Source organism: Quercus suber, unplaced genomic scaffold (genome assembly GCF_002906115.3).
Source record: "Quercus suber isolate HL8 unplaced genomic scaffold, Cork oak 2.0 scaffold_236, whole genome shotgun sequence".
Lineage (NCBI taxonomy): Eukaryota > Viridiplantae > Streptophyta > Magnoliopsida > Fagales > Fagaceae > Quercus > Quercus suber.
In genome coordinates, this window is record NW_027069693.1 from 127,720 (window position 1) to 147,994 (window position 20,275).

General features: G+C 34.1%; 2 protein-coding genes and 1 long non-coding RNA gene across 4 annotated transcripts; 1 reads left to right on the plus strand and 2 right to left on the minus strand.

Moving 5' to 3' along the window:
* Nucleotides 1-1,168: 1,168 nt before the first annotated feature.
* Nucleotides 1,169-3,912, minus strand: LOC112022775 (serine/threonine-protein kinase-like protein CCR1). Its single transcript, XM_024055405.2, has one exon. The coding sequence runs from the start codon at nucleotides 3,665-3,667 to the stop codon at nucleotides 1,346-1,348; it is 2,322 nt and encodes a 773-aa protein (XP_023911173.1). The 5' UTR covers nucleotides 3,668-3,912; the 3' UTR covers nucleotides 1,169-1,345.
* Nucleotides 3,913-13,015: 9,103 nt separating this feature from the next.
* LOC112022779 (V-type proton ATPase subunit G) lies at nucleotides 13,016-16,222 on the minus strand. Of its 2 annotated transcripts, none has more exons than XM_024055409.2 (4): nucleotides 16,097-16,222; nucleotides 14,051-14,143; nucleotides 13,552-13,652; nucleotides 13,016-13,356 (listed from the first exon to the last, which is right to left on the minus strand). In XM_024055409.2, the coding sequence occupies exons 2-4, from the start codon at nucleotides 14,136-14,138 to the stop codon at nucleotides 13,213-13,215; spliced, it is 333 nt and encodes a 110-aa protein (XP_023911177.1). In that variant the 5' UTR covers nucleotides 14,139-14,143; nucleotides 16,097-16,222; the 3' UTR covers nucleotides 13,016-13,212. The 2 variants fall into 2 exon arrangements, with proteins under 2 accessions (XP_023911177.1, XP_023911176.1); XM_024055408.2 differs by lacking the exon at nucleotides 16,097-16,222 and adding an exon at nucleotides 15,964-16,088.
* A 3,206-nt stretch (nucleotides 16,223-19,428) lies between these two features.
* On the plus strand, nucleotides 19,429-19,972 carry LOC136070465 (uncharacterized). Its single transcript, XR_010631702.1, has 3 exons — nucleotides 19,429-19,613; nucleotides 19,691-19,727; nucleotides 19,886-19,972. It is a non-coding gene; the product is annotated as an uncharacterized LOC136070465 (long non-coding RNA).
* Nucleotides 19,973-20,275: the final 303 nt, after the last annotated feature.

The window sequence follows — 20,275 nt, forward strand, 5'->3', positions numbered from 1 at the left end:
ATACCAGATCCGTTTTCATAGGTTAGGTAGGTCTCGGGTTAACCCATTTTTAAATGTGTATGGAATCTCTCTATTCATAATTTCATACCTACTTTTTTCCTTCAGTTCGACTTTGATTTTGCCTCATCTAAACCTTGATATATATACATGCAAGCACTTGTTGCTGCCAACAGGTTCCAAACACCAGGAATGGAGTCTCAAAATTGAAAATATCCAAGTGATTCACACATCAATTCTTCTCTCACGGTACGGATTTCTACATTGCCGATGATCTGTCGTGTCTATGACGATGGATGGCTTCCTTCCAATTCCAGATCACCTGCCAGAAATTTGGGAGAAGATAGGAAAATTATCCGAAGTTAAGCTAATGCTTTGACAAGTCACCTATGTTACTGATTAAATAAGTCAGCCTAGCTTTTATCCTCATAATCAAATCACTTAATCCTTCAATTTACAGGGAGAGGATCAGTTTTAACGTTTCACAAATAACATACATTTGATTTTCCATGTAAAGCCCCCATTTTTCTGTAATTGCCTTCCCTTAATTTCCAGGATTTATTTGTGCAGAGCATGACACATCAAACAAAATGGAGGAACTCAAAATTTCATACAACCGTCTAAACAAACGTCTCCTTTGATTCTCTCTTTTACTGAGAATTATGGAAATGAAGCAGAATTTGAGATGATGGCGCTGAAAATCTTACTGTAGTCTTTCATGTGACTGTCATAGTTGAAAGCAACTGAACATAACTGCCGCACCACTATCATGTCAATCAGCAGAAGATATATTCCTGACATAGTAAAGCACAAAATTTTACCAGTTAAGTGTTATTTAGTTGTTTAAATAACTAACTATAGCGTTCCTGATCAAATCTTAATAACAATGACAATCATGTGGATGGTCTAAAACATTGCTGGAGTCCAAAAGGTGCAGTATAGTGCTAGTTGATGTAATAGGCATGAGTCAAATAAGATCGTCATCCCAGAATTTGTAGGTTATTAGATTATCAAAGCCATCACACAGAAATACATAATTTCCTTAACGTGTATTCCCTGGGCCATTGACAAGCATAGAAATAGTTTGTTCCTTGAAGACAAGGACGTGTGAGATGCAACTCTCCCATGTTTACACGAAAGGTGAATATTATTGAGTGAACTTCCATAAAAATGAATAAATGAATTATGGTGCAACGATACCATTTCCTTCATTCTCTAAAGATAAACAAGTAAGCAAACTTCATATACAAGAATCTCTTAATAAATGTACAATTGCAGAAGGGTAGCACTCAGGGCAGCTGCTGTCTACAGATCCATTCAGTGTTGTTCAAAATTTGAGAACTCAGTACTACAAGATCAATCCGTCTTTGAAAATTTGTTCCAGCCGAGATGCCACATCTGACATGGTAGGACGCTCACTAGGGTTTTCCCTCACAGCCACCTCTGCTAAATCAGCAAGTTTAAGAAGAGGTTCAACATTTCTTGGAAGTGCCACATACCGATCAATTATGGCAGCTGCCTTACCCTGTTTGATTAAGGGCACTGCCCACTCAACTATGCTTGGAGGCATATAATCTCTGTCATATGCTTTCCTTCCACTGAGAATCTCTAGCAGTACAATTCCAAAGTTGTAAACATCACTTTCGAAATCTCCACTAAGATCTTTGTCATTTGAAGTAACAAGGCCAAAGTCTGCAATTCGTGCTCCCCAATCAAAATCCAAAAGAATATTTGAAGTCTTCACATCCCGATGGGCAATTGGAGGCACAAGTTCCTTGTGAAGGTACTCAAGCCCCTTCGCAGCCTGCATTGAAACCTTCAACCGGAGGCTCCAATTCAAAGGAGAAAGCCCACCATGGAGGTGGTCATGAAGTGTCCCATGAGGCATATACTCATAAATGAGCAGCCTCTCACCCATTTCTGAGCAATAACCCAACAAGTTCACAATATTACAATGCCGGATTTTGCAAAGGATTTCCAACTCCATTTCAAAGTCACGATTGTTAGAGTGAATTATTGTGGCAGCATTTGCCCTTTTGACTGCAACTTGCCGCCCATCTGAAAGGACAGCTTTATAAACAAATCCATAACTTCCCCTGCCAAGCTCATTAAACTCCTTGAACCCATTAGTGGCATCTTTTAGCTCTGAGAGTCGGAAAATTTGAGCCATCCCGGGACAGGGGGCAACAGAAAGAGGAGGCTGCAAATCAGCAATAGGGTCAGTTTCTAACTTCGGCTTGCCCATGCAAGAATTGAAATGTCTTTTGGTCCCTTCCACTTTTTGGGTAGTCCTCTTGCACGGAAGAAGACACCAGCCAATCAATATGAATAACAAACCTGAAATAGAAGACCCAATAATGAGCACCAATCTACGCAAGTGATTCCAATGCTTCTGATCCATCTTCTGAGATGATTGAAGTCGACAAACATCCCAACAAGAGCTGTTCTGGCAAAGAGAGCAAGCAGTGCATGCTCTGTCAGCATTCTCAGAACACGAACTAGACAAGAAGAAACCTTCAGAACAATTTGACCCACAAGGTGAACAAATCTTAAGATCTTTCCGTATACACAAGCTTGTCAAATCGGGCTCATTAAGAATACTTGCATTGTAAGCAAATTGCCCTGTGCTACAGGGACCAGGAGTACAAAGACCCGGGCTGCACAATTCCAATGGAGGATCATAATCAGGCGGTGAAGGGGAATTGACAAGCCAGCAATCAAGAACCAGATCATCCTCTCTAATACCACAAGTAACAAAATCAGATGATGCTATTGCCATAAACCCAGAACCTTTTGGAACAGAAGACAAATTAAAGATCCCCCAACACTCCACCCCATGATTGTCCCCACGTATACCGCAAAAATGGTTAGCACCAGCCGTCAGAGACACAAACTTAATCCCAATTGGAGGGGCAACATATGAACCACTATCACCCCAACATTTCACTTCATTAGAAATTTCTGAAATCCCACAAAGAGAACTTCTCCCTGAAGCTAAAACTACATAATTCTCCGATATGTTAGAAACCCCCAGACTTGCTGAGTTTGGTCCCCAACAAACAACCCCACCTTCTCTAAGACCACCACAACTAAATCCTTCACCAGAAACAACTTTCTTAAAAACAAAGTTGCTAATAGACTGATTATAAAACAGAGTACTCTGTTTAGAACTCAAATAATTATTGGATTTTTTCACAATTTCCCAACAGTCAACGATGCCCGAATCGTGATCAGAGTAGTAAGACCCTCTAATAGCACAAACATGATTCTTGCCCGCGGCTATATGAGAATAAGCAGTGGTTTGATATATTGAAGGCACGAGATCTATACCTGAACTGTTTGAGCTCCAACAATAAGCTTGCGAAGTGTTTGCTAGAATGCCACATAGAAAACCTTCGCCGCCAGAGAGAGCAGCCATTGCAGGAATGTTGTTGAGATAAGCAGAGGCTGAAGACGATGATGGTGATGAAGAAAAGCTGTTTTTCGCCCAGCAAATAACGTTCTGCTTGCCACTCGCGTCAATGGCACAAAAGAACCCGTTTTGGCCAAATGCGGCAGAGATGGGTCCCATTGATCCGAACCCAGATGCAGTGGTGCAGCAAAGAAGCAGAAGAATTGGAAAAAGAAGTAGAGATTGAGAAAACGTAGAAAGGGTTGTGAGGATTTGCATGGTTGAAGCGAGTTTTGTGGGTGGGTTTGGATGAGTGGTATTAACATGGAATGGTGTGAATGTGTCTGTGCTTGGTGTTTGATGAAATAAGAGCTGGGATGATGATGAAGGTGGTGACGATAAAAGAACGTGGGGGTAGTTGTCACCATTTTTACAGTTTGGTTTGGAACCTGAAAACTACTGTAGGTAATAACTGTGGAACTTAATTATCTTTTGGACTCTATATGTACTAGAATTGGGACCAGACCTCTCTCGTAATGAATGTAATGCACAAGTCTCGGACTTTACAACGAATCTCATGTAAGATACTAAAATTTAAGTTCCTTCCGCAAAAATTTCTACATTGATCATACTTGTTATACCACTGCACAACTTTGGTACAGTGTTCACTTCATAAATATATGTGTTCATAAAGTGTGAAGGGCAGATGACGGAATTCAAATTTAGATTCAGCTATTTGGGACCGTTAGAACCAAAGTATTGAATTAGTTACACGAGCTTATCTATCATTTTGCTATTAAAAAAAAAAAATTCCATGTGTCAACTAGTGAGTTGTAGATAAGTTATGAGTTCGGTTAACAAGTATTCTTAGAGCATTTGTTAAAAGATAATTTTAAAAGAGTTTTAAAACCAATATCTTTAAGACATGTGTTAACCTTTTCTATAATTTATTATTGGGTTGCTTTAAAAGGAAAAGAGTATGGATACATATAAATCAGAAATATTGGCTTGATTTGATTACTTGATCATTAAGTATTTCAGTTTGTTTTTATTAAAATTAATCTCTTCACATGTATTCAAACACTTTTTAAAATTTTAAAATTGAAAGATGTTAAAATTACTACAAGTTTTATTATATAACATTTTCAAATTGATCTAGTGATAAATGTGATTAGTTGATGTCAACAATATAATAAATAAATGTTAGAATTATTCTTTTTGTGATTGTACATCAATTTGTAAAAGTCATGACGTCATATTTATAGAATCTTTATATTAATTGGGACACTTTGGTGTCTAGATTTCTGTAATTTCAAAAAGTGATGATTTGCAACTGTTTTAATTTTAAAAAACAAAAAGAGTTATATGATTGGATGCATTTCTTCTTTTTACTATTCACTAAAAAAAAGTTATCATTTTTTTTATATTTACCAATGAACTCAATTTTGATGTCATTACTTTTTTTTTTTTTAATTGTGGGGGATTTAACCTAATTTAAGAATAAGATTAAAAAAAAAAAGATTATAAGATTTGTAAAGTTGAAAATTATTATTGTGAATAATCTTTAAGGTGATCCAAAGTGTTAGTCAAAGAGAATCAAATAGTAAAAGATTTCTAGAAACACATGAGGTCTAGGGTAGACAAATGCCTTGAGAAAAGCATTTTGAACATTTTTATCTTTAAGAATAAGCAAATTATAATTTATTTTGTACTCATCACGTGGATCCTAAAATTCATCATGAATAAATGCAGTATAAATTATACATATTCATGAACTAAGTCAAGTTTCTTTTTTGTCTCACGAAAAAAAGAATCAAGTCAAGTTTCTTTGACTCTTATGTATTAACTGCGAGTTTTAATATTACCATGATTTTTAATTAGAGAGTTCTTGGATTTCTAACTTGGGTTAAGTTAATGGATACTCTGTGCATTTGTTAATTAACCATTTTGATAACATTTTCATAAAAAAAAATATAAAAAAAATTAGTTGTTTTTTTCCCCCTAAAATTTTTTGGAAGTAATTCTTAAACTAATGTCATTAGCATATCTATTAATTTTTATCTTATAAGTTAGATAAAGAGGGTAATTTTCTCTATTTCAGAGATTTTTATTTTTCAGGTTAAAATTGTGATTTTTTTTATTATAGAGTTTTAACTTATGACGCTCGCTTTTAATAAATATGTTTTTTTATCATTAAACCAAGACAACAATAAATTTTTGGTATAAGCAAAAATTAAACTCCAAATCTTTCATTCAATCATAATTTTTTTTTTTTTGAGAAAGATAAAATTTTTTATTAGTCAAACTAACTGGAACCACTTATTTAAGTCCAAGAAACTTTATGACGCTTTCAATTAGACCTATAATTAAATGACTGCTGCTTATGATTCGCATCTTATTGGACCAATGAGCAAGAAAGTGGATCGCCCAGTAAAAGCCACTTTGCCGCCGTCGGAGATTAAAAATAGGAAAGAACAGCCTACCCATCCACTCATATTGTACATTGGTTCCTCTTAGCTAGTATATGGACAAAGTACTGAATTCAATCACTTGTGTACTTAATTTGTATATGATATATATACTACGCATTAATGGGTTGAGAATGGCCTACTTGCAAAGCATCAATATTATATTGCATGTGGCTTTTACATTCGAGTTCAACCACTGGGCAACACAGCCTAGAGAACAGAGAGAGAGATTACCTTTTGTATTCTTAATTAAGAAGACATTATTTCTATTTTGGGACGTAAAAAAATGTAATTGTTCTCCTCGTGCACTTGCTGCTAAAATGTCCTTGAAATTCTAACCCCGCCGATTGCATGGCATCACGTGGCTGATTGGTCAGAGACACTCATAGCTGTCTAGCCTTTGGCCTTTCTTTGAATGCATGATTGAATCAAAGACTTTAGTCAATTGTGAGTTTTTTTTTTTTCCTTATAACTCCCCCCTCGGAGCAACAATCAACAATGTACTCCTCTTACTTTTGGATCTGTCTTTAGGTGTTTTCTATATCAGTCTAAAATCTCTGGGTCTTTGCCTATCCAAAAATAAATAAATAAATAAAATCTCTGGGTCTTTGACCACCCTTCGTCTTCGTATTGACGGGCTGTTGGGCTTGCTAAATGGTGAGTACGGCCACCGCTCAAAGGAGCCAAATTCACCACAATTATTGCTTGATTGAGATGTAGGTAAGACTGTAAGAGAGAGAGAGAGAGAGAGAGAAAGGTAGCTACGTGTCAAACATGGGGAAGTGAGAAATCTAAATAGCAAATCAATTGCCAATTGAGAGATAACCCTTTAGATCCTAATTTTTCAGCTTACGTTAAGTTTAAGCTAATTACAAAATTAAGTCTAATTGTTAATATGATTCGTCACTTAACACATGCATAGATACACAATCGCAATATATAGCAAATCCCCATCAACAACACAAACACTCAAACACCATTAATTGTTTAATTACAAAGCGAAAAACCCCTAAACTAGGCAAAAAACCTCTTAGGGGTGATAGCACCAACCAATATCACTAAGATAATAGTTGCAATATATCTCACTTACAAACCCTCCAAGCTATGTAAATGACAACTTATTTGAGCTCTTTGCTTATGCTCACAATTGATTGCACTAATATTTTTTCCTTAGCAGTTAGTACTAGTTTTGCAAATTGATCTGCCAATTGCAAGACCAAGTCTACTTGACTACTCTATGGCCTCTTAAAGATTTAGGGATTGCTCCAGTGGTTCCCATCACCAAAAAACAACAAAGAACACTCAAGATTTCTATGCATGTAAGGTTTTTATCTCCTCTCAATAGATTTGGAAATTGAAGAGGGTGAAGGTAGAGAGAACAAATTGGTTTTTGTTCTAATTTGAATGGTTGCTTTCTAACTCTTCAATATGAGAATCAAATGTGGTATCTTGTGAGAATAAATGGTTATATGAGAGGGCTGAGTGAATGGGTGCAACATAGAATGAATGCAACAATTAGGTTTGCAAATCTCACTCGATCAAAAAAGGGGCAAGTGTCGAGTGAGACTACTGGTAAATTGATTTTCAAAAAAATATACTTCACATGTCATACAAATCTTGCTCGATTGAGATTCTCAATGTAGCAACTCCAATCTTCAACATTTTAACCTCTCATCTTCTCATCTGAATACAAAAAGTAACCCACAAATGTACAAATTACATGAAATAATAAGTAATAACAAGGAAATGTATGGAAATATGGCATCTCTCTCTCTCTCTCTGTCTCTCTCTCTCTAGCTGTCCTAATCTCCCCATAAGCCAATAAATCTCATCGGTCTGATTGTGCCAAAATAGTGGGTCCTATTGCAAGATTTCATAATCCATTTTGGGGGGGGTCACTTAAAATCCGGTGTATCCAATAATCCAAACAAAAAAGTTAAATGCAGATATAGGGTTTAGTGCCCATCCACCCTGATATTTACTAGGAAGTCTCTTGGGCAATCATGCAAATCTCTGCTGTACGGCCACCTTATTCTAATTTTTCAAGGCCCGCCACCATGTTAAGGTGTCTCTTGAATTGTTGCGAGCTTTCCACACTTTTAATCCTAGTTTTACTTCAAGTTATAACATCGAACATCGATCAGTAACACCACATCATCTTATTAATCATATATGTATCCACACGCTAATCTGAGTTGACAAAATGGAATTTTGTGATGAGAATGAGATTTTTATTTAGATAATGGTTCCTTATAACATCCTCAATATCCAGATTTTGGGTCTCTTAGATACGTGTGATATTATATGTATATATGCTGAATACTTACTCCTCTATCTCAAAGAATATCATATTCCATTAAATAACAATTATTCTTATTAAATATTAAGGAAAAGCCACCCACTCTGTCTTTGTTCACAATATCTGAGCAGGCAGTGTCAGTGACAGATCCAGAAGAGAAAAGAAAAGAAAGTGAGTGCATCTATCTGTGCTGTGCATGGGATTGATGAGGGGGTGGTGGAGAGATAACGATGTTCACTTCATTAGCAGGGAAAAGGGACCACTCGATTGGATGACTCTCATCTGTCACGTGAACTGTCGTGGATGAAGATTTTAAACCCCAACAGCCAAAGTAACCTTGGATTTACCTTGTTTTTCTTGCAAATATATGCACGCTTTGTTTTGAAAACGCATTTTGTTTTGGATGTATTAGTCGACTCTTCATTGTTTAATCTAAGAAAGTTATCCTCCAACTTTTGTTTTGTCACAAACAGTTGTACTCGATTGAGCAACAATTTTTTTTTCCCTAAATTTTGGTTAATCACACTTTTTTTTAATCTCCAACAACTCACCTCTCAACAAATTATTATTATATATAAATCTAAACAACTTCAACAATTGTATTGAGATAACTTTTTAACTAGGATTTTGTTGAAGGCGGTGTTTCTTTCATAGTGTGTGAAAACGTTTTCAATTTATAAAAACACACCGTGTGAAAGAGTTTTTTCCCATTTGTTAATTGGTTAATGAGGAATTGAGTGGGTTCCACTATGTTGGGAAGCAATAAAAGTAAAAAAAAAAAAAAAAAAAATGTTCAATTAACTGAGTGTTTGAAAGTATTGGTTACAGCTGAATTTTTTTACTGTGATCTATTTTTATTTGGAAAGTTACACAACATTTAAAGTTCAATTTTTTTTGTTTTTTTTTTTTTTGTTTGTTTGTATGTGTGTGTTTATTTGCTCTTATTTTCATTTCCCAGTGCATTGGAGCCCATTAAATTCTTTTTTAATGGATGCGCAAATATACCCTTTAACAAATGCAATTGCTTGACTCCTTAAAAGATAAAAATATGGATCAATTGCAATTAAAAACTCAACCTTAACCAATGCATTTTGACACTTGTTAACTGGACCTTTTAAATAATTCATTCTAGAATAGTTCATTCTTTCTCTCTCTTTCTCCCATACCAAAATGAATTTAAAAAAGAAAAATAAAAGGCTTATCCAAAAAGCAATGCATTGCAATAGTTTAGTATTGAATGATTTGTCATGAGTATGAATTGATGAACGGTATGTTTCGATAGACACTTCAACATTCGATAATAAGTTAAATTTCACAACTAAACCAGATATCAGAATTTAAATCTAGTTAGGATTCTTTGCTTACATTCACACATTGTAAAATTTTCTGACACTGATATTATTATATTTTTAGTTACTGTTGGATAATAATTGAATTCTTCTTCACATTTTTAGGGTTTCACTGACACAGCCTAATTAAATGCTCATGGAATAGCAGGCTTGCAGCCCTAAATGACTACATGCCTCTGATTAGAATGGTTAAAGATCTTCAAGCAATTTTGTTGGCAGCATATTAGGGATGGTTCCAGCATGGTAAATTTTAGCTCCCCTAACATTGTGATCAAACACAATATGTTTTTTCATCTCTCTGTGGCAGATGATAACCATGTTTATTTCTTATTAAGCAACTGTTTAATCTAAGAAAGTTATCCACCAAATTTATTTTATGTGACTCACAGTTGTACTTGATTGAGTTGAGCAACAAATTTTTTTATTTTCCTAAATTTTGGTTAATCACACTTTTTTTTTTTTTAAATCTCCAACAAACTCACCTCTCTACAAATTATTATAAATTAAATCTACACTACTACAACAATTGTATTGAGATAGTAGTTTAAACGATTTTTTTGTTGAGGGTGGTTCTTTCGCACAGTGTGCGAAAATGTTTTCAGTTTACAAAAGCACACTGTGTGAAATAGTTTTTTTCCCTTTGTTAATTGGTGTCAAGTGCACCTTTTAAGGAAGAATTTGGTGTGTCTCACTATATTAGGAAGTAACAAAAGCTAATAAATAAAAGGTTCCATTAACGAGTACTTGAATGTATTGATTAAGGTTGAGTTTTTTTTATCGTGATCTATCCGTTTTTATCTAGAGAGTTGCACAACATTCAGAGTTAAAGAATTATTTGTTTATTTGCTCTCTTTTTTCACCTCTCAATGCAATGGAACTCATTAGATTCTTCTTTAATGGATGCGTGAATACACTATTTAACAAAAAGCCATAAACAAATATCTCTTTAACCCAAAATTGATTGACTTCCTAAAAAAAAAAAATCAAATGCAATAAAAAACTCAACCTTAACCAATGCATTTCGACCCTCATTAACTGGACTCTTTTAAATAATTCTTACATCAATAGGCCATTCTTTCTCTCTCTTTCTCCCATAAATAAAAAGCTTATATATCCAAATCAAAGCATTGCAATAGTTTAGTATTGAGTTATGAGTCAAGAGTATGAATTGATGAATGAAATATTTCAATAGACACTAGCATTCGAAAACAAGTTAAATATCACAACTACACTAGACATCAGAATCGAAATCTAGGTAGGATATTATGTTCACATTCACACGTTGTAAAATTTTCTGACACTGATATTATTATATTTTCAGTTACAGTTGCATAATAATTGAATTCTTCTTCACTTTTTTAGGGTATCACACAACCTAAATGCTCTTGGAATAGCACTACCACTACAGGCTTGCAGCAAATGGCTACATGCCTCTGATTAGAATAGTTAAAGGTCTGCAAACAGTTTTGTTTCCGGCATACTAGGGATGGTTCCAGCATGGTAAATATAAGCTTTAACATTGTGATTAATCACAATGTGTTTCTCCATCTCTCTCTAGCAGATGACAACGATGGTAAGTTGGACCAGGAGGTATGGCAGACTGGCACAGAATGTGTGGGCATGTAAAAGACTGATTTTGGACATGTCCATCAGGACTAAGACATCCCCATGTGAAAGAAGGGAGGGGGTGTGGAACTCAGACATTTCATGTATTCACAATTTAAGACAAACTGACATATTACCCAAATAAGGTACTGGTTGTAGAGTGATTGATACACATACAAAAAGATGCCATGACTGGTTGAAATACCTTATCAATCCAAAACAAACTTTTGAACCATCATTCATTGATGACATTATTGGAACGAGAACAAATTCTAGATTCTCTGTAAAAATGCATCTCTAATTTTATAATTTTTATTTGTTCCTCATAAGTAGAGAAGTCCTTACTTATTATCATGAAAATCACATGGTAATCCAAGCCCAAAATGGTGTGCCAGATTTAAAATGTATAAACACTGGCATGTCAGGATATCTAACATTTGTGCTATATATGAACTTATTGACAAATAGCCTTAGAGTTGGCGGATGGTTGTTCTTCTTGTTGATTATTAAAAGCTTAATTATCCGCTTTAAAAAAACACACACAAATGCTTATAAAATTGAGCACAAAACACAGACAGCCCAGGATATGGGTTGGCGTGGACGCCATTCGAAGTGGTACGTGACATGCATGCTAGGGGTTAAGAGTTTTGGGTCCTTTTAGGTAACTAGAATTGCAAACAAGTCACACTATAACTAGTTTTTCTTATTCGTTGGTAAGAAGAATTTAAAAATGACCAACTCACAGAAATTTTCCCAACTTTTATGGTAGTTTGAATTCTTTTGAAGTAGGTAAAGCCGGAAAGGCATAAAAAGAAACGAAATAAAAACATCTTTTGAGGATATTTCATTTATTTTCTCATATGAAAGTTGAGGGATAGATGAATGGTTATCTAGGTAAATACCCATTCCATTCCTTCCCAAGCATTTCTCTCACAAGAAGGAACACTCATTCCTTTAGATTTTAGAATCAATTAAGTTGGGATAATTTTGATGAGAAAAAGGAAAATGTGAGATTGTCATCCATTTGGTATGAATGAAAAGCCAAGATGAAAAGAACATATAGGTGGCATTCTCCGCCCAAACCTACAGAGCCCTATATTTTCTCCACGCCCCCACCCAAAAAAAATAATAATAAAAGGGGTTATAATAACTATTACCACAAAATTAGTGTTACTATCCCCAAAAAATAAACACACACACAAAATTATTGTTTCTTTCCCAATAAAAATTTTGTTTCTATCCTTCAATTTTTTTTCTTTTCTCCAATCAAAGGAAAATAAGTTTTCTATTCTCTCACTTTTCTATTCCTTTTACCAAACACATAAAGGAAAACAACAATCATCTCATCCTAATTTTCTGTCCTCCATATATTTTCCATGCCTCACTGTTCCATCATTTCAAAACAAAACCTCAATGAAATGGAGATTAAATACTGATTTTATCTTTATTATAAACGAAAACAAATAAACAGTAAAGTCCATTCCAGCACAATTATATATTCTTTCCTTTCCATTAATTTCTTAATAAACTTACACTAGAAAAAAGAAAAGAAAAAAGAAACCATATTCTATTCCATTCCTCTACAATCTACTCATTCCATTCTTTTGAAAACTCTCAAATAAAAAGCTTGTACTTTTATTAAAGAAAATATATATAGTATGGGTACAATCTACACTGGTATGTCGTGTGGAGTTGGCTTGAGGACTAGCACGAATCACGATCAAATATTTCATTGGCGCATATATATATATATATATATGTATATATTTATATTATGGGTGATTAAGTAAATTACTCTTTGCTATTAAAAATAAAAAAAAAAAAAAAACCAAATTACTCTTTGTACGTTTTTCTTTGACAAAACAGCACCTCATTTGTTAATAGAATCAATTTGCCTAAGAAGAGATGGCAACAATTTGAGGGATATCATTCTTTCTAACATAGAAGGCATTTATGGCATTCTTTGAGTACAGTACACAGCATAACAATTACCAGAACAAGAAATCCTATCCACAACACACAAGCAGTCTAAGGTCCATGAAGAACCAGTCCATAATTAACAAGATTTAGGAGTTTGCAATATCACCTTTACCATCCACAGACTTAATTTTTCACAGTTGTCACATGCTTCAGAACCATCGCAACTACATCTTGTGATATCCTTGCAGCATCTTCTTTTAGTTTACAGATCTTCGCCTCAGTCTCCTTTTCAAGCCGCTTAACATTTGCACCTGAATCTCCACTGCTCTGTTATGAGAAAGACAGAAATTTAGAAATAGCTTGACACTATAAAAGCCAAATTCACTATTTGAAGTTCTCATTTCCCTTGCACGGATCTCAAGGCATACATCAAATACGATTGATACACCATAAGCGTAGAAATACTCATAATGCCTTGAGCTAGTTAACAGTATAAATAGGTTTTAACCAACATATACATACCTCTGCAAGTTTCCTTTGGAACTCACGCTCCATTTGGGCCCGATATTCAGCAATTTCCTTTTCGGCCTCTTCTTTAGCTTGTTTCAGTCTTGCCATTTTTGCTAACAGCAGAAACACAAAGCCACAAAGCAATTAGGAATCAAATTACAGAACACAAGTGGAAGTGTAACAACCAGAGGAGTAAGGGGGGAAGGGACCTATATAGAAGTGCCATCTCATCTCAAGAATGCATTTTTTTTTTAAATAAACACTATGGTTGATTGTGTAAAAGAGATGCATATATCTACATATTCAATGTTTCACATGACATGAAAAATAACGTAATGCAAATAATAAATTTATTTAGTTATTTTAACAATTAAGAATTACTTAATTTGTCTAAATTATGTAAATATAGTCTGTATACAAATAAACACATATCCATAAAGATATTCCTGTGGAATGAGATATAGATGACATCCAATTGTGCATAAATCCAGATAAAGAAGAGAAAAATTACCACTCTTGGCAGCATTGACAATGTGTTGAGCCTCTTGTTCTGCAGCCAGCAATTGTTGGATTCCACCTTGACCCCTATTGGCTGCCATGCTTCCTGGAAATAGATACACAAAGTTCTAAAAATAAGATTGACAGAATGAAACTGCACCCAAAGACAAAGAAAATCCTTCCTATGATAGCATAATACCTCATTTGATGCAAAATAAAACCAGTTCATGACATAACAGGATCAACTCAACTGGTTAGTTGAGCCTCATAGATGGACTCTATATATTCAGTGCATAGTACCAAATATATGGTGAAGAAGAAATTCACTTATGGTTTCCACATTCGTTTTTTTTTATTAGTTAAAAATTAAAAAAGAATGGGTTAAAATACAAAGGTAAATATGGTTTCTAAATTCTCAAAACACTCAATAAATCAACCTAAAACAGCAACAAAAATGTTACAATTTAGTATTAAGTTAGGGAAAAAATAGTAAAATCATTGCACTCAACCACACATATATAATAATATTTATGTGTGAAAGGGTAATTAACTAAATAAACCCCAAACAAACTTTCCAAGAAAAAAAAAAGGGGTAAATTTTGCATATTAGAAAAAAGTGTAATTTTACAAATTTCCTTACGAAGTTCATCAGGCCACATGCTATGGAGGATCCAGAACAATGTCAAAATTTCAGCCATTTCTATCCAGGAGATAGCACAACAAAGATACTTTTTCAAGTTTAATAGCATCCTTTTAGCCATTACACGCATAAATAAAGCAGGATACATCTTACGGCAACTATATCTTGAAGAGAGAGAGAGTACATGCTGAACAAAAATATAACTTGGAAAATTTACATCACTAAAGCTTGTATTACTACCCTAGGTTACAATATTATTTAAGTGCGATTTATATCTTAATATATGGAATTGGAAATCTAAACATTCATTGGAGAAAAGAATTAAGGCTTCAAGTTCTTCAAACAAAAAATTGAAGAGGAACATTTCTTAAACAAACAAAAAGGATGATGCCCAGAACTAACTGTATTTAAACAAGCACCCGCGCTATACAAGACCTAGATGGCAAATTACAATACATGAACTTGGACTATTCCAATCAATTATACTATCTTTGAAGCACCTTTTGTATCTTATGAAATGCCTGGAAACAAATCCTCATGGGTCAACATAACTCAGAATTTAACTTAATCTAATAACAGTTTATAGAAAAAGATTTCTTAAACAAAGAAATTGCAGTCATGTCAAAGTCTCAAAGATCTCAAGGTAATTCTACAAGTACCCACCAAATAGAAAACATTAGAAACTTATAGCGCACAAAATCTACAAAGAGACTTCATATTGGAAAATACCATATACACTCAAAAAAACATTTAAATAATAAAGATCATACGTCATAAGTATCAGTTCCAATTTAGAACTATATATATTGAAAATATAACCCATTCAAATATGACATATTGAAGTCTGAATATGATCCATCTAATGATCATTATAGAAACTGAGACCAGGAGAGCCAATAGTTTCAGATCGACCAAAGTAAATGGGATATAAGTATAACATCAACAATCATACTCAAGTAAGTTTTCAAATAAACTATCATCCGCCACCAAAAAGTTTTACAAGACTAATCCTACGTTTGGTTGGCGAGAAAATGTGGGGAACGAACCAAAAAAGTTCAAATTTTGAGTTCAACCCACGAAAAATAACACCACTAGCAACACCCCAAAAGTGAGAAAAATATGAAAACCCGAATTTTAAGTTGGTTTTTTCTTCCACAGTTTTCTCAGAAACCAATCAAAGAGCAAACACACAGAGATGATAAATCTAACTGGACTGATTCTGATAATCAATTCAAAAACCCACAAAGAATTTCAGCACTATTTACAGTTTGTACACAGAGCAATACCCATCAAAAGTTGAAGATCTATCTGATTTAGTTGACAGAATTGAAGTGATTTAGAGGCATAATTTGAGGGAAAGAAAGATAAAATGATAGGAGATTGTGTTAAAGAAAGAAATTGATGGGGAGGGAAACATACCTCTTCTCAGTGTTTGGTCTTTTGCTGTTATCTGAAGCTTCAGAGAAAAGAGGAACCCACACAGAGACACGCGAGTGACCTTCCTCGACCAATATATGTAAGAGAAAACGGCTCCAAAAATATATAAAAATAAATAATAGCATGTGGAATGCGTCCTGTTTGGCCACAAAAATAAATAAAAAATAAAAAATTCTCTTTTTTTTGCCTTTTTTTTTTCTTTCCTTTTAAAAAAATCTTATTAACAAAACTAATTTTGTTATACATTTAATATAAAAGCTACCAAAAATTATATATTTTGTTTTGCATTTGAATTTTTATTATGTCATTAATAATTTAAATAAATATTAAAATATGATATTCAACTTATTTTAAATTTTGATGATCATTTCTAACAATTTGATTCAATTTATACTGTTTTTTTTAAATATATATATATATATATATATTAAGAATTGCCAACTGGTTCAAGTAATAATATTATTTGTGGTGTTCCATGTCTGTGTTCATGTAATTTGAAACTCATCTACCTCTCTCCCACCATCTAAATGTCTCGAAAAGAGTTTTGTCCATGGTGCTCAAATTTTTTTTGCTATAAAGACATGGGAAGGGGGGGGTGGGGGGCAAGGAGGGGGCTAATAGAGTTCAAACTTAGTACTCCAACATCACAAGAGATGTTGAAACCAACCTCCTAGATCATATCATTTATTTGCTTATTATGTGGCTATAAGTTAGTATTCCTTTATTTATGGTGTGCATTCAACCTACTAATCCAATAAACTTGACCAAACCTAACCAACTTGACACCTGAATTGGGTTTTAAACTTTTAAGGGGTTGAAGGGTTGGTTTGTAAATTTTTGTGAAGCTTGTGTTGCATTGGGTTTAGGTTGGCAAAAATTTTCAACCCATGTAACCCAGACCAAGATTTTAACAGTTTAAAAATATTTGGATTTTAGATTTGTTAACTAATTTATTTTGGATTTACAAATTTGTTACTTTGATCTTTTAAGACTTAGTTTTGATAAATATGACTTATTGTATAAATTTTAATTATTTCTTGAAAAAACAACTTAAATATTTAGTGAAAACTTTTTTTTTTTTTTAACTATTAGGTTTGACAAAATGGTCTTAACTCTTAACCCAACAAGTTGACCCAACCAAACCCAACTCCTAGGGTTGCAAAATCTTGAACCAACCCATGCACACTCCTACCTTTAAGTAAAGATATTTTCTCCCAAAAAGTACCTGACACTCTTGTAATTTTTTTGAAAAATCCAAATACCAAATTACAAGTTTAAAACTTCAATTTTGTATGGCAATCAAGTGGTGTAAAACTTGACAACGACCTTTAGGGTTATTGACAGCTAGGTTACTTTATAATCTCTTGTACTAGAGTTCAATCCCCCATAATTACCGAATTAAAAATGAAGTTAATAAATATTTAGTTCTTAGGGATAATTACAGTAAACCCACCTATGGTATGACCCGTTTTCACTTTGCCTACCCATGGTTCAATCATTTACATTTTGCCCACCTAAACTTCAATCTATTACCCATCCGTTACCCACATTTGTTAAAATCAGGGATAAAAATGTATTTTATCTTCACTTTTATGCTTCTCTCCTCTAAAAACAAAATAAATAATAGAAAAAACTCAAACAAACAAGATCAAAGAGGGGGGGGGGTGTTTTGTAGCTTGGGTTCAAGAACACACTTGCTCTTGGTATGAACAGTCTTGAGCCAATCAATCCAAATAAAATTTTCATATTCGCACAAATCCTAAAAAACATTTACAAAATTCCTACACTTGAAAGTGCTCTACTCTAATTTGAAATTAGTAATTTCATGAAAATCCTTTCAAACACTTTCAGTTATTCACAAAAATCATACACGGCTTCACCTTCGTTCTCTCTCAAATCTTAAACCAAAACCAAAGCAAACCCCTCTTCAAAACCCAGACCCACCACACCTAGCAACACAAACACAGACCCACTACACCCACATCAAAGAAAATAAGATAGCACAGAGAGAGAGGCGGATTGAAGTCACAGTTGGAGCCAAACTCAACGCGAAGGAACCCATGGCCAAAGCTAGAACTTGCATTGCTGCAATATTTGTTTGTCATTGCTCCGTTCACTGCCACCATTGCTCTGTTCACTACTGCTACATTGGTTTGATTCATTTGTCTTCCTCAACTAGCCGCTCACGCTCACCCAAGCTCTCTATTCGGTCAGCCATCTTTGTTCCTTCTCGTCGACCCATCTCTCTCCCAGTCACCCTCTCGCCAAGCCATCTTGCCCACAATGCAATCTTCGAACTCGACAAAAAGGAACGAAATTGAAATTGAAATTTTCGCTACAGCCAATGACTACGATGGTGTCGTTTTTGGTTAATGGTAGATTATGGGTGATGTCGTGAGTGGGTTGGGTTTGAAGAGAGGGAGAAGTCAGGGAGATAGAGATGAAGAGGGAGAAAAACTAATAAATAAATGAAGGAGATGGGTCTAGAAGCTATTGGATTTTTTTATTTCTATTTGATTTGTATTCCTCCAATTTATTCTTGTAGAAGTTCTTCAACAATTAAAAACCCTAACTTTTTGATTTTTGTTATGTTTGTTTTTTCTTAAAAATTTGTTTTTCTAACGACAAAGGGAAATGTAGGTAACAGAGTCCTAATGGAAGTTACCACAGGTAGGCAAAGTGTAAATGATTGAACCACAGGTAATTAAAGTGAAAACGGGTCATACTACAGGTGGGTTACTGTAATTATCCCTAGTTCTTAACTTTGGGAATAAGCATGAAGAACTCATTCTCGTATCATTTTAAAAAAATTCAGTACAACCCTAATCCTAATTTCACAACTCTTGAATTAATATTTTTCTGGTTGAAATCTATCCCAATGGAATATTTAAACATATAATTAGGATGTTTAGTTACATAATAACACATAAATTCCGAAATACTACTTGTATCATAGAAACCCCCCAAATCTTAACGGAAAGTAAATATTTATTCCAGATTGGGGCAATTGGAGTTATGTGAATTTGTAAAAACACCAAATCTATATCTATTCTATATAATAACTAATAGCCGAAACATTTGACTTTTTGTTGACTATTCTTCATTGCACCACGTGGCTATATAAATCAATGCCATATATACATTTAAAAACATGAACAGGTGTGATTTTTTATTTTTTAATAGACACCTTTTTGGTCAACAGGTATCTTTTGAATTTTTTTTTAACCGCTCTATATTACACCAACTTATGACACGTTTACTTTTAAAAACACCGAATAATTGTGTCTTCTCGTCTTACCTTTTTATTTTTATTTTTATTTTTCAGAGGTTCTCGTCTTACCTATTAATATATTAAAACAAAATAACTGAAATTGAGAAGAAATCATCTGTAAGGCGTAGCCGTGTAGGGAGAGAGAAACAGAATGAGAAATTTGAGGGCCCTACTACCGTTAAGCAAATGGGCACCCACATTCAGGCCGGCATCCCACAACCACAACTGGTAAAGACATTTTAAATAGACTAAAATTTAGATTTGGTTGTTTTGGTTTGATTGATCTGATGGTGTTTGTGATGAAGGTTGAATCGGCTCTGCAAGAATCATATGCAGGCATAGGTATATTTCTTTGAATAGAAAAACCAAAGCTTCACTTTTTTCTTCTCCCTCTCTCTAAATATGTATAATAGTCTTCTCTGGAATAACCCCAATTCCCAAAACCAATTGTATTATTCTAATTCAATTCGGTTCTCTCACTCTGCCCTTCCTTCTTCCAGCGATAGTATTCTGCTTGGAATGTTCCATCATCTTCTCAAAGTTGTTTTTCCGGGCCTCCCTCTAGGCTCTAACCCAATCGAAGCANTCATTAACATAAATCAAAAGAAAATCTAAAATAAATTAATACGAACATGAAGAAGGAAGAAAACCTCTTGCTAATTTATTGACTCTGGTTAGACCGTGTATATACTATTGCAAGAAGAATACATGTCTACTTATTAGACTTGCAAAATGGACATTGTACAGAATCAATCAAATTCTGGAAAAAAAAAAATAGTCGGGTATTTTATCAAACAATTTGCATGCAAGTACCAAAATTTTTTGTTAGTTACGTCAACAACAAAATATTAAAGCAAATTATTGAGAGAGGAGATTTTGTAGAGATTATA

Bases quoted from the DNA above. Each gene is read 5' to 3' on its own strand.
- LOC112022779 (XM_024055408.2), bottom strand. The intron at 13,653-14,050 runs GTAATTTTTCTC...TTCTGCTGTTAG, and splicing joins TGTCAATGCTGCCAAGAGTG to CAAAAATGGCAAGACTGAAA. The intron at 13,357-13,551 runs GTATGTATATGT...TTCTCATAACAG, and splicing joins TCCAAAGGAAACTTGCAGAG to AGCAGTGGAGATTCAGGTGC.
- LOC112022775 (XM_024055405.2), bottom strand. From the start codon at position 3,667: ATGCAAATCCTCACAACCCTTTCTACGTTTTCTCAATCTCTACTTCTT.